Raw genomic sequence first — 15,290 nt, 5'->3', positions numbered from 1 at the left:
AACGTTCTCAATACTTTAAACACTCCATTTTACAGTAATACTGATCTAAAAGTTTTCCTGAGTTTTTAACCGAGTAGCAATGATTATCATGTTCTTATTTTTTTACTCTGTTATTTTAATGTGGAAGCATACCTAACAATGCAAGATCTTGGAAAAGTTCCTGACGCATTAAAAATATATATATATAGAAAAGCTACAAACTGCCGTATGAATATGCTGATTACTTAAGAATACTTCACAAATTCAGAATATTGTTTGACATACTAAAAAAAAATAAATAAAGAAAGAAAGAAAAGAGAAAATTTCCGAATTGTGTTTAAAGGTGACGCTGTACTGTCGCAGTAAGAAAAACGAAACATAATATTTATTTATTCATTTTATTACGCAGAAAGCAATAGTATCGTCACCGTTTATTGCTCAAACCGCATCTAAACGTTACTCAAGTTGATCCCATGTTCTTGCTAGCATGAACTGCGGGCACAGTTAAGTCTACTTGGTTAAGTCACATTTCCAGATCTTCAATGCCAGCAATACTACACAATTTGACACAAATGAACACAAGAAAACTCGTGAACCTGCGAATCACATGGCGCAAACAGAAAATTCACACGACAAGTTGTTGCTTTTCTATGAGTTTTTAAAATGCATCCAGGACTTTTCGGACATCCTGTATTTTAAAAGGTCATTCAGATTGTAAAACTTTGGTTTGAACGTTATTAATTCCTGAAAAACGCAAATAATTCATCCATCGAGGCATTTCTGCGTAATGTGATGATTTGGTACGACGAAAATAATAACATTTTAAAGTTTTTGAAGAAATGAATTAAAAAAAAATCGGCAGACATGGGACTGCCGACAGAAGTGGAAACTTTAAACCACAAAATAATAATAATAATAATTAACTAAATAAGATAAAGTAAACACCCAAAGCATCTAAAGAAGTTTTCACTTCAAAAATAATATATAAGCTTAAAAATGTTTTCTTCTGGAGAAGAAATGCACTGATCTGGGTGAGGATGGAAGTCACCTTCCTTCAGATTACTTAAGAATCCGATTATGAGACTCAGGCGCTGCTGACAATGCTAATGACGGTCGCAGTTCCCAACGAAAACAATGTAGTAAAGGAACTAAGAGAAACCGTATATGAGCTGTACTCCAAATGTCGGTGAGGTGACAGTGTCGCAAAATGAATTTTCTCCCCACTCCAAAAACACTCAACGCGCCTAAAGAAGTTCTCACTTAAATTAAAGAAGTGTATAATAGCAGACTTGTAAAAAAAAAGCATTCGTGCTCGACAGAAGGAATGCAAACATCCAGCTTTTACAGTCTGTTCTTGAATAACACGCAAAATCTGACTTGCTTAATTATTTTTCACTCATAGCGGTGTTAAAATCTTTAAAAAGATGCCTTACTTTTGAAGATTTGAAGTTAGATGAAGTATTCAGGAAGTTTGTATCCACAAAAATCTCTTTAAGGAATAACGAATAGGATATTGTCCTTTTTTTTATGAGAAGGCATTTCGCCACGCTTCCTCGAACGCAGAGTTCCATTTTACGCGTGGGTGATGGGGTAAGCAACCTACGCGCTTCGTAAGGAGACAAAACTAGACATCCTTAACTTGGGCGTGCATTTTAATGTGCAAAAAAGTCTTAGCATCCTTTACATCACTTGCTTCACTTGTCTGATGTCATTTTAGTTATTCTTATATTTTAAAACTGTTGCTTTTACAACGATTGCTCTGATCCAAATATACCTTCTGCCGAAAACAGCGAAATAGAATCATCGGATACCACGTGACGAGGGAGGAGTCAAGTGCCTTCTCCTGAAAAACGGACAATACTGTGATTTACTATGTAAAAACAAAGTTTTGTTTCTTGTTTTAAATGTAGCAACACAACTTTGGTTCAATTTCCTGACCCAATGAATAAAAATTGTATCTGTCAAGGCGGTAAAAAATTCAAATGTCAATCTGAATGAAAGGGGATCAGTAAAAATGACTCATGTCATAAAAAACATTAAAAGAAATTTCTTTACTTCAATTAAAATATTACTGATGCTTGAAGATAGAAATTTATTATATATACTCCAAATAGTAAAAGACTGCGTGTTGTGTGTTTAGCGTTAAGGGAAGTTCCGCTGCTTAAGTTTAGCCTTGCTCTGAATTGAATAATAACGCAGACGATTTTTATCTGCAGACGAGTTTTATTTTGGCATGCATCTTTCTTTCTGTTTTGTTCTAGATCGACATAAATGGTGTAACAAGGATGATGTGTGGTCAGTTGTCTCATTTTATTCATTATATCGCATAAGTTTCATCACATCGCATAAATATGAACAACCCCGCATCTACCAGCACCTTTCCGCATAAAAATACAGTCCGCTATCGCAGCTATCGTACAAATTGGTCCGTCTTTGCAGCAGAACATTGATTATTTGCATCGCATTACAGAACTTCAAAACAGTTGTTCTCAGTAGAAAATGGCGAAAATAACTGCCTTAAACCGCCAAAAGGGCGCACTAAAAACGCAAGTAACTAAATTAGGACTATTCTTCGAGGACAAAGAATGGACATTTTCAAAAATTGAACTGGATATTAAACTTACAGCCTTGAAAATAATTCAAGAAAGTGCTTCAGAATTGCGTTCTCAGTATTATCAGCTAATTGAAAAAGATGAAGATTTGCCTCCAATTGAAAAGGATCTCGATGAATTAGAATCGAAAACTGAAGAATTGGAGGTAAGAATTTATACATTTCTTTCAACGCATGAAGAAAATAATTCTACCAATGAAAGTAAAAACAATGCATTAGTTAGATTACCAGAACTTTCGATTTCAAAGTTCGCAGGTAAAATTGAAGAATGGAACAATTTTAAAATGCAATTCAATAGTATAATTAATAGTAACAACCAATTATCATATGTACACAAACTTCAATATTTACAATCTTGCTTAGTCGGTGAAGCAAAACATTTAATGTCAGCAGAAGACACTTACGACTCATTATTTAAAGCTTTAGAAAAAAGATATGAAAACGAAAGAATAATTGTAGAAACACACGTAAATTCTATTCTTAAGTATTCTAAAATTCAGCAACACTCTATTAAAGAACTTAGACATCTAATTGACACTATTAATAAAAATATTCGTGCCCTTAAAGTCCTCAAATATGAGAGAAATCATTTAAGTGATATTTTATTAATAAATACCATCTTAGAAAAACTAGACATAGAATCTCGCAAGCAATTTGAGCTAAACGCAAGCTCCAAAGAAGTTCCGAAATTGGAAGAGCTTCTATCATTTTTAGAAAAAAGGTGTCAAGTTTTGGACAATGTATCGAGGAATGTTTATCATAAAACCTCAAAAAATGTGTCAGAACAAAAATTTAACTCAAAATCGTTAATGATAAATAGTGATAAAAATTCGTGCATTTTATGTTCATCTCCCGATCATGCAATATTTAAATGTAAGCAGTTTTTACAGCTTAATGTTCAAGAAAGATGGAACACAGTAAAGAGACATAATTTATGTACTAACTGTCTAAGCTATCAGCATCAACTTAATTCATGTAAATCCAAACATGTCTGTTTTACTTGTGGGAAAAGGCATAACAGCTTATTGCACAAAGTCAGAGAGACTACGAAACCCACACCCCCTCTCCAGTCTTTGGATACAATTGAAAAATTGCAGTTCCCAGACAATGCCCCTGACAATGGTTCTCCCGCTGTCCAAGACGTTAGGACTTTCGCTGGCTACACTCCCTCAGCAGAGCGAAATGTGATTTTGTCAACTGCACTTGTTTCAGTTTTAGATGCTTCTGGAAATCCAGTTATTGGACGTGCTCTCTTAGATTGTGGTTCCCAAAGCAGCTTCATTACAGCTGCATTCGCTGATTTATTGAATTTAAGGAAAGAAAGGTTTCACGCGTCCGTTTCGGGCATCAATGGTAGTTCAGTGAAACTATTTTCAAAAACAAAAGCAGTAATTTCGAATGAAAATCGCACTTTTAATAGAAAATTAGATTTATTAATTCTTTCAAGAATTACTGATGTCATCCCAGCCTATGTCATAAGTACAAAAAATATGACATTGCCTCCAGGTGTAATCCTAGCAGACCCGGGTTTTGGCACTCCACATAAAATTTATTTATTAATTGGCGCAGAGTTGTTTTGGGAAATCATAAAAACTGGACAATTTCGAACCCCTTCACCGGATTTAAGATTTCAAGAGACAGTTTTTGGCTATATAGCTACTGGAACAAGCACAAGCGCATCCGAATTTAAATTTTGTGGTTTTGTTAAAGGTTTGGACTCTCTTGAACAAAGTATTCGGAAATTTTGGAACATTGAAAACGTGGAAGACGATAAACGCATCATCAGCGAAGAAGCGAAATTTTGCGAAGAATATTTTACGTCAACGTATAATCAAGATAATGACGGTAGATTCATCGTTTCTATGCCTCTTAAAGAAGAACCTTCCTGCTTAGGAGATTCCAGAGCAAATGCAGAACGAAGACTTGAAAGCCTTTGGAAGCAATTGAAAAACAAACCAACAATGATGCAATTATATCAAAACTTCATGCAAGAATACGAAGATCTAAAACACATGGAAGTTATCTCAGATGAAGATATCAAAGAAAAATCTTATTATCTGCCGCATCACGGAGTATATAAACCAGAAAATCAGACAACTCCATTACGTGTCGTCTTCAACGCATCGGCCGCAACAACTTCTGGAAAATCCCTTAACGATATTTTATTGAAAGGTGACGTCCGAGAAGATATTTTTGACATAATGGTCAGATTTCGCAAACATAAATACGCATTCATAGCCGATATTAAGAAGATGTACAGGCAAATTGGAATTCATCCATCTCAGCAAAATCTCCAAAGAATTTTGTGGAAAAAGACGGCAGAAGACCCTGTTCTCACATTTAAGTTAAAGACTGTGACATACGGAACATCAAGTGCCCCTATTTAGCTATTAGAACACTTCAACAACTTGCATATGATGAAGCATCAAAATTTCCTCTTGCGTCTGCTGTAACTCTAAGTGATTTCTATATGGATGATGTGGTATCCGGAGCCTCAAACATTAAGGAATTTGAAGAGGTCCAAAAACAACTTTTAGAAATGTTTTAAACCAGTGGCATGTTTTTTCATAAATGGAGCTCAAATGTCAGCAATTCCATTTTTAATTCGGCTGGAGAAAATCATAGTTTTGACGAGAAATCGGAAAATGAGAAAAAGCTTTAGGGATAAATTGGAACCCAACAGAAGACAAATTTTCCTTTAAGGTTTCCTTGAAACCCAGGATAAGTTACACCAAACGAGACGTTCTATCTGACATTGCAAAATTGTATGATCCTCTTGGCTTAATTGGCCCCATAATATGCAAGGCAAAAATCTTTATGCAAAGACTGTGGCTACTTAGACTAAAATGGGAAGACAAGTTACCAGATTCAATCGCAACCGAATGGCGTAATTTTGTGATATCCTTAAAGGAGATAGAAAATATTAAAGTGCAGCGTTACCTAGAAAATGAAGACGGTGACACATTAAAATTACACGGTTTCGCAGATGCTTCAGAAGCTGCTTACGGAGCAACTATTTATCTTCAGAGCATTTCTGAATCTCATGAAGTGTCCTCGCATGTAATATGTAGCAAATCTCGGGTAGCTCCACTGAAGAAAATGTCAATTGTCCGTTTAGAACTCTCCGCTTGTCATCTACTCGCAGAATTAACACAAAAAACCTTAAAATCTTTGAAAATGAATATCAAGGAAGTCATCTTGTGGTCAGATTCGACCATTGCACTTGCGTGGATCAAAACTCCTTCGCATCAATTAAAGACCTACGTTGGCAACAGAGTTTCTACCATTCAACAACTTACTGAAGCCTACCAATGGGAACATGTAGCATCCGAACAGAACCCTTCAGACTTGATCTCACGCGGAGCAAGCAGCTCTCAACTCTCATCTTTGTGGTTTAAGGGTCCAGAATTTCTACAACAAGACATGTCGGAAGAGAAAATGACAGAAACCTCTACAAATTATCTAGACTCTAACACCTATGAAATTGAACTCAAAAAGAACATTTGTTTGACATTAACGAAAGACACTTCGTTTATTGAGACAGTCCTAAATATTTCTAACAGTTTTTCTAAAATTATTCGCACATTATGTTTTATTTTCAGATTTGCTAAGGACCGAAGCAGCTCTAAGGGTCAGATAAGTATCCAAGAGTTGGAGCAATCCACTAAATTCTTGATTAAATCTGTTCAAGAAGTGGAATTCGCAGAAGAAATAGAACTGCTGAAGAAAAACGAATCAGCAGCTCGGAAAAGTAAACTTAAATTTTTAAATCCATTTCTAGATAAGGACTCAATCCTTAGAGTGGGAGGTAGGTTAAATAATTCCAACTTAAATTTTGATCATAAACATCCAATTATTTTACCGAAGAGCTGAAAACTCACTTCAATAATTTTTGAATATTTCCATAAAAAGTACTTACATTTGGGTCCACAATCATTGCTGCATCATGTTTGCATGCAATATTGGCCAATTAATGGTAAAAGTACTGCACGAAAGATAGTTCATGAATGCATTACGTGTTTCAAAAATAAACCTGTTACTGCACAACAAATTATGGGTAATCTTCCGTCTGAAAGGACCAACCCTAATTTTACATTTAATGTTGCGGGAGTTGACTTTTGTGGTCCGTTTGAAATTAAATACAAGAACCAAAGAAAGGGAATCTATTCCAAAATTTACTTAGCTTTATTTATTTGTTTGGCTACAAAAGCTATTCACATTGAATTAGTCACAGAGCTGACTTCAGAAGCTTTCATAGCTGCTCTAAAGCGTTTTTTTTTTTGCTCGCAGAGGGAAAAGTTCAACTATTATGTCAGATAATGCCACTAATTTTAAAGGTGCAGATTCGGAGTTAAAACGATGGTTATCACTTGTTACTAAGCAAAATAGCAGTTTTTCTAATTATTTAACTTCTGCATCAGTAATTTGGAAATTCATTCCTCCCAATTCCCCAAATTTTGGAGGTTTGTGGGAAGCTGGTGTTAAGTCGGTTAAATACCATTTGAAAAGAAATTTAAACAATGTTAGACTTACAATAGAAGAATTTTAGACTATCGTTATTCAAATAGAAGGCACATTAAATTCGCGTCCTTTAACTCCCTTGCCATCAGATTCTAATGAATACGAAGTTCTCACTCCAGGCCATTTCTTAATCGGTCGTCCAATTAACGCAATTCCAGAGCCACAATTAATTGATACTAATGAAAATCACTTGTCAAGATGGCAAAAACTTACAAGGTACTCGCAATTGATATGGAAAAGTTGGCAAAGAGATTATCTAAATCATCTCCAAAACCGTACTAAGTGGTGTTTCAAACAAGGTAATATTCCTATTGGTACTATGGTTCTTCTTAAAGATGATAACTTACCCCCAGGTAAATGGACCTTGGGCAGAATTATACAGACAACACCTGGTTCAGATGGAAATATTAGGGTGGTCAAAGTAAAAACCTCATCAAATATTTATACTAGAGGGATATCAAAGATATGTGTCCTGCCAGGACAAAAGGAGTGTGAACAATTTCTTTTGTGAAAAAACTCATCTCATATAATGTGACAATTATTGAAAATTCTTTCAATGCCGGGCGGAATGTTGTGTGTTTAGCGTTAAGGGAAGTTCCGCTGCTTAAGTTTAGCCTTGCTCTGAATTGAATAATAACGCAGACGATTTTTATCTGCAGACGAGTTTTATTTTGGCATGCATCTTTCTTTCTGTTTTGTTCTAGATCGCAATAAATGGTGGAACAAGGATGATGTGTGGTCAGTTGTCTTATTTTATTCATTATATTGCATAAGTTTCATCACATCGCATAAATATGAACAACCCCGCATCTACCAGCACCTTTCCGCATAAAAATACAGTCCGCTATCGCAGCTATCGTACACTGCGATTGAAAGTATGCAGTTCAGGATTCAATCCATCCTCCTTCAAAACGTTTTTTTTTTTTTTTTTTTTTGTCTTGCGCTGTTTTAACCGCCCTCAACAGACATGGAAATTTGGACCAGAACTCAGCCAATGAAAATGAGTCACTTTAAAATTACCTTTTCAGGCTCACTGAGAGGATCGATCCCATGACTATTGTGTTACTAGCTGAACGGTACAACTGAGCTAATGGGCTTCCATCGTGGGCTGCTATACATTAAAGTAATGCGTAATAAAGTTCTAAAAAAATGTTTCGAAATTGAATGTTAAAATATTGTGAAAAAGTTTTACTCCGATTTACTTTGTTAAAATTAGTGTATTCCTGATTTTCATAACAGAAATGTAGCTCACTCTCCTGCAATGAATTTAGGTTATATATTCATGGAAATTTGTATCAGAATTCTAATGAAAAAAAATAATTCTTTAAAACAACGATGCACCGTGAGGATACAAACTCAGTACCTAGTTTTACACTAGGAATTTATTTTTGTTTATGCTGAAACGTTCTAGTCTTCTGATTAAAATGTTTTTGAACCTCATTTCCTCAAACGCTCATTATCAGTAGGCTGTAGTTTAAAGGTCTTGTCCATTCGTTTCTGAATCATTTACCTATTACTTTTGTACATCCAATTGAACTGAACGAATTTATTTCATTCGTTAGAACTTTTTGAGTCTAACAGCATTTTTAGGACTGTTGATAATATGAAAATACAAGACAAAAATGACCAAAAAATTAAGTTTACTTGATGAATTTAATTTAGCTCGTTTAATTAAAACCGCTTACCATGGGCCAAAAAATATCATTTTAATGATTTATTTTCTTCAGCAGAATTCTGATTCAAATTTCCATGAATATATTACCTAAACTCATTGCAGGGTTCTAAAATAGGGGTAGTCTGGGCTCGTTGGACCGGGATCAGTTATTTTAATGCTATTAATATTTTTTTATTTTAATTTATGCAAACAAATAACACCTATAATCATACAAATCTTATAACGAAGATACAGTTATAGTGAATAAATTTTATTTCAGAAACGGAATTTTATAGCTATTTTTCAAGTGCAGAACAATATTCATAAGTCCATAACCTATAATCGTACAAATCTTGTGACGAAGATACAATTATAGTGAATAAATTTTATTTCAGAAACGGAATTTTATAGCTTTTTTTTAAATGCAGAGAAATTTTCATAAGTCTGCAACTTAATATTTTAAAATGGTTTTCATGCAGAATGGAGAAATAAATGGAAATCTTCTCCTAAAGTTAGATTTTTTTAGTTAATAATTATTTAGGTAATAACAATTTATTTAATTTGGTTACTTTATTATTATTATTATTTATTTATTTATTTGATAAAAAATTATGCTAGCCTTTTTTCAGACCAAGAACTTGGGGTACGTTGGTTCACTTTTATAAAGCCCACAAAAACGAAAACTTTTAGAGTTAGAAAAGCTAAATTCTAGTAATAACGGCATTGAAGATCCGAGTTATGCGGAAGCATGAGATATTGTAGATGATTCTGGCATAAATAGCTGAAAAGAAGAAGTTGATAAATTTGAATATGTTGTATTGGTATTTAAAGTTCATATTTTTTTTATGATAGACATAAAACAGCATAAGTTAGTTTTTTTAAAAAAAATTATATTCTTTATCATTAAAACTTTTATAGAAGTTGTTTTCTTATTGCGGACCAACTTACCCCAGACTCTGGGAGAAGAAAAGTGCACGATTGTGCTCTAACTCTCAGTAAAATTCTGCTGTTGTTTTTAAAATTAGCAATGTAACTTTTTTGAAATCGTTTAACAAAATGCAGGCATCGATTTCAATTTATTTTACTCTTCTATTATGTATTGATTTAGTGTACAGCACACCGAGATAGAGGTCAATTAGCCCAATTGGTAAAAGTGTAGTACTCATAACGCAAAGGTCATTGTATCGATCCTGCCCTGGGCAAGAAACTAGTTTTTAAATGACTGATTTTCCTAAGTTGATTTCTGATCCAAATTTCCGTGAATATATGTTCTTAAATCATAGAGGGCTGGATTCTGGAACACAATTGTGTTTTTGCATTAAAATCAGAAAAGAAAATTTAGATTTTAACATGGGAAATTGCAATCTTATATATTATTTCTCAAAGAGTTTTCTTGTGAGTACACCATAACTTCCATAATAATTCATCATACTTTATAAGAAAAAACCCTTTTAATTTTTTTTCACCGCGATCAGTGAAAAAAAAAAAGCCAACAAGTCGCATTTAGTTGTCGTTCAAAAAACGTAACGAGAGCTAGTTGCATAATTTAATTTACTTTCTTTTCAACGTAAGTTTGCATTTTTTGTATTAATTATTGTTTTCAGAGGAGAGCGGAATATTCGTTTTGTGCTATTTGCATCTTTTTAAAAATCAAATTATATTTTCTTCGATACAGCGGGGGACTTTGATAACTGTTACTAATCCCTTAGGAATTGTCATAACTAAATGGAATATGTTTGAATTGTAAATTAAATAGTGTGGTAGCATTTCAGTGAGGGAAAAGCAAAGTTTTTTTTACGGTAGGTGGGGAAAGATTTCCATTAATCATATTATTTATAATATATATATATATATATATATATATATATATATATATATATATATATATATATATATATATATATATATATATATATATATATATATATATATATATATATATATATATATATATATATAACGTAATGTTGTCACGAATCAGTTTAAAGGCTTTAAACGGATACACTTAAAGAACGACTTTAGAGTACAATATTAGATTGCAACTAATCCTCATCGTTCCGAAAATTGTTAAAAATAAACACTAGAGGAATAAAATTGAATGGATTTTGTCTTCGCGAGAAATATTTTTTTGCGAAATCGCATTAGGCCACCGCTGAGCTAAAGCCAATAATCTGTTTCTTTTTTATTCCACTTTAAAATATTCAAAAAAAAAAAAAAAAAGGAAAGAGGAAAAAAACTTTATTTTCATTCGTAAGTGTAAAATTTGAAATTCGTAAAACTTGCAACTTCTTATTATCCTTCTTCGCTTGCATACATAAATTGTTGACTGCCGACGGTAAAGAACTAAACAAAATGTTGATGTGGGAGACATGATAAATGATATATGTAGAGTAACGCTACAAAGTTGCATCCGAAAATTCCAATGCTAAAAATCTGACATGGCATTGAAGGAATAAATAAACATTGAAGCAGCTTTTATGCTGTTTCATTTTGGGGGCTGTTTACAAATAACTCTCAACAAGAAAACCAGTTCTCAAAACAACAATAATTGTATTTTATATTTTTCATATATGTATGAAAGTTTATTAAAAAATATTTAATGTTCTTTATTTTAGTTCTGATCAAGTATGTAATTCATAAAAATTGTACATTGTTACTGTAAAAAATACGTGAAGCAGAATTGTTATGATTTGAGTATTTAAATACAATTAATGGATGCATTTTTTTTTTTTTTTTTGCTATTGAAGAAATTTGAAGATACAACTTTTTGACTTCAATCAATGCGAGGATCTGGTAAAAAAAAAAAAACTATTGTCATAAGTGTGAACCCTATTTTTCGTCCTATATCAAGAAATTACTTTTTTAATTCAAAATATTTGAATTTAAAATTTAAATACAGCGATTTCACTAAGAGAAAATAATATGCTAGTTTCAAATTATGTTTGGGAAGCTGTGACGCATTTTATTTTGGTATGATAAAAACATTAGCGCAGTTTCAGCACATTTTCAAATCAATCGATTTACATGATAAATGAATCAATATGGAAGTAATGTAATCTCTTTGCTAGTAACAAATTGGTGTAGTACTTATAGCAGCATAAGTTTTCGAAAATTTCAGTTAAAATGCACTTTTGAGGAGGCAGTTTAAATAAAAACTTATCGACAGAAAGAGCAGGGTATTTTTTAAGTGAATAAGTAAACAGAAATAAATCAATAATTCACATTTACCGACTTGAAACGCATTCAGAAACAAAGAATTAGATTTATGGGGGGGAAAAAATCCTAACCCAAAATTTCAGCACAGCTCAAAATTTATTTAGCTTTTTCATGAAGCTAAAAAAAAAAAACTATCGAATGACTCTGTTATTTGTATTGAATTGCAATCATTTAAAGAATCCCATAAATTATACCAGTTGTTTACTATTAAAATAACAACACATACTATACTAGAAACATCAAATAAAATTTATTATCTTCTTCAGCCAGACAAACATGGGAAAGTTCTATACAACGTGAATATAATTTAACACGTATCAACAGAAATAATAGTATTTAACATTACACAACGTAAAAGCCAAAAGACACTTAACACAGAACACAATCGATTAAGATTCCAACGCTGTCCACCAGGACGGATCATGAGCTTCATCCAGACCAGAGGTTCCCAAACTCTTTTACTCTGTGGATCCTAGCCGATATTTTATTCTTCTCGTGGACCCGCAACGTAGGACTATTTTCAAAATAAGTGAAGCAGCGTAATATTTACATTTGACAGTTTCAAAATGAAGTGACACAGATGGCTTATGTTTCACCTAAGGTATTCTAAATCATCAGTAAAAGCAGAATGTATGGAAATGTAACTGGGCAAATTAAAAATTAGTTCGACAGTGTAAAAACTTTGCACTATTACCTTGAAGATTTTGGAGTGCTTTTAATATTGACTGTTTTAACAATCAACTTGAAACACGTCTTTGATAGTTGTATAAGAGACGCAGTTTTATTTCAATTACGATTCAATAACCATAATTCTGTTACCACATCCCTTCATACTGTTCTGTCATGAGTATGCAGTAAAAATTATTGCAATTTTAAAAAACATAAATTCCATGTATACGAAAGGTTTTTAGAATAAGAGTCTCGAAAAAGCGAATTTTAGCCACTTGCATCTTCTACATGATCTTATATCTGACTGTAGGTTTTGTATAACAATCACACACACGCAACGCACACAGTTAAACTCCTCAACGTACACACATATAGAGGGTGTTCCGTTTTAACCTGCAAGACCTTTATTTTCGCAACCGTTAGTCCTAGATGTATACTTCCAATTGCAAAGATTTTCAAAATCAGATGCAGAGTTAAGATATTGAAAGTTCGAAGTAAAAATAAGTCAAAAAATACAAAATTTAACTTTTTATGCTGTCCCTAGGTCTCCTAACAAATATTTAGAGAAATAATTTCCATTGAAAAATAATTCCAACACAAAAAGTTTGAAATTAGTACTACCAATATTGACTGAGATATGAAACGCAGCGTTTTGTGACATACACCACTTTTCACATGCCGTCAATAACACCTTTTGGGGGGAAATATAGCGGTTAACAAGTATTTAACATCATATGTGTGCATAGAGTGGTTTTCCAAATTGTTCGAGATTTTATAGTGTGTTTTTGCGTATCACGGCATAACATTTGCATTTACTTTTGAACAGCAATGAAAAAATATAAATACTTTGATTTTTCTACTTTGACAACCTGCCATTCTTCTGAAAGGGCGATAAGTTCTAATCTCATCTTCTGTATGGTCCCTTAAAACTTTGAAATGGAATATCTCCTTGAGTTTTGGTCGCACAAATGTCAAGTTTTTTGTGTCAGTAATAGTTTTCAATGGAGATTATTTCTCTAAATATTTGTTAGGGGGCCTAGGGCCCGTATAAAAAAATTAAATTTTGTATTTTTTGACTCATTATTTTTGCTTCAAACTTTCAATATCTTAACTCTGCATCTGATTTTGAACATTTTTTCAGTTGGAAGTATACATCCAGGTTTAACGGTTGCAAAAATAAAGGTCTTGTAAGTTGAAGCGGAACACCCTGTATAAAGAGTTTGCTTCTGGGTGGAAATTAAAAAAAAAAAAAAATGCAGCTTTTTGTTCAAACTTTTAGTCATTAAAAAGAAATGTAATTTAATAAAAAGTAGTGATTACTTATTTAAATGAGATCCAGGCTCGTGGACGATTATTTGCAACTGCCTTATTGGCCAACACACAATTCGTGATCTCGCTAACCGCGTCGAGACGGCGGTAAAACAGGTTGCAACCGGGTCGACCGCCAGAAAGCGACCACAGCCTTTCCGAACGTGGTTAGGTGACGTCACGGGTTTCACCGTCGCGACCGATCCTTGTTTCCGAATGCACGCTATGTCCTCTTGACCAGCTTGCGTGCTCGTGCTACACCACCCTCTGGAGTAGAATTATTGTCCGATAGCAATAGAAGCGACACCACTCAACTAAACTCAAGCCACGTGCGATCAAGAGTAAACAACTTCAAACATGCGGACCCAGAGCTACTACAATTGATATTCCGTGATTCGGACATGTTTTGGACTTTTAGTGGCAAAGTGATTTGTTTAACTGTTGAAACAGCCCCAGTTATGAACCAGTGAACTACTTCCATTGCTGTCAAGCGGCAACATTTAAAAGTACGGAAGCTCTTACATAAATGGATATTGTATTCAGACGAAAAGTAAGTGCACAATTGCAAAATATATCAATATGAATTTCATTCAAGCGTTACTGAGAAGTCAAGAAACAAAAACTAAGAAATATATAAATACCTTTGTGCGGAAATGTAACTGGTAATCAACAACGTTTTGACGCACAACATTAGATGATTACTGCACAACTGACGTACATCTGCTAATTTTGTGCGTAAAAAACGTTGTTGATTTACCGGTTAAACAAAAACTAAATTATCATATGAAGGGTCACAGGGAAGAATGATTATAGTCCACCATGCACAAATTTTTCTCAGTATATTTTTAAACTTGAAATCTCGAATCTTTTCCAAGTTAGCCTCATTCTTCCCTATTTAAACTCAGTCACTTCGATGTTTTTTGCATGAATAATATAACTCTTAAACAATGTCAGTAATAATCTACGTGTTCCCATAGGCTAACCAGATTTTTTCTTCTTCTTTTTTGAAAAATGGACTTTAATCGTTTTCCCCCCGTAGCACTTCATATCTTAGCATCGTCATTGAGATGCCTAAAAATGAAGATTATTATTTCTTTAAAAGATATGTTAATTAGTACAATGATCAAGGCTTAGTTTCTGGCAAAAGAACTGCAGGAGCCTTATAGTTTTCAGATCTCATTTCGGTACATAAATAAGTCAAATATGTGAAAATTGCCTAAATTTGAAAACTAGTGCGTGAGCTGGAGCGCCTGTGCAAATAAACACCTGATATTGAATAACTAGAATTAATTGGTCAAATGGAAATTAAAAGTTAATATTATTTTTGATAGT

The 15,290-nt window shown here is 33.3% G+C and overlaps 1 protein-coding gene across 1 annotated transcript; it reads left to right on the top strand.

Moving 5' to 3' along the window:
* Positions 1–2,478: 2,478 nt before the first annotated feature.
* LOC129219034 (uncharacterized) lies at positions 2,479–4,977 on the top strand. Its single transcript, XM_054853354.1, has 2 exons — positions 2,479–3,943; positions 4,058–4,977. Exons 1-2 carry the CDS (start codon positions 2,479–2,481, stop codon positions 4,975–4,977), a joined length of 2,385 nt encoding a protein of 794 aa, XP_054709329.1.
* Positions 4,978–15,290: the final 10,313 nt, after the last annotated feature.

The sequence above is a fragment of the Uloborus diversus genome, chromosome 3 (genome assembly GCF_026930045.1).
Source record: "Uloborus diversus isolate 005 chromosome 3, Udiv.v.3.1, whole genome shotgun sequence".
In the NCBI taxonomy this organism is placed as follows: Eukaryota; Metazoa; Arthropoda; class Arachnida; order Araneae; family Uloboridae; genus Uloborus; species Uloborus diversus.
This window is presented reverse-complemented; position numbering and strand designations above follow the sequence as displayed.

Bases quoted from the DNA above. Each gene is read 5' to 3' on its own strand.
- LOC129219034 (XM_054853354.1), top strand. From the start codon at position 2,479: ATGGCGAAAATAACTGCCTTAAACCGCCAAAAGGGCGCACTAAAAACG. The intron at 3,944-4,057 runs GTAGTTCAGTGA...ATGTCATCCCAG, and splicing joins GTCCGTTTCGGGCATCAATG to CCTATGTCATAAGTACAAAA.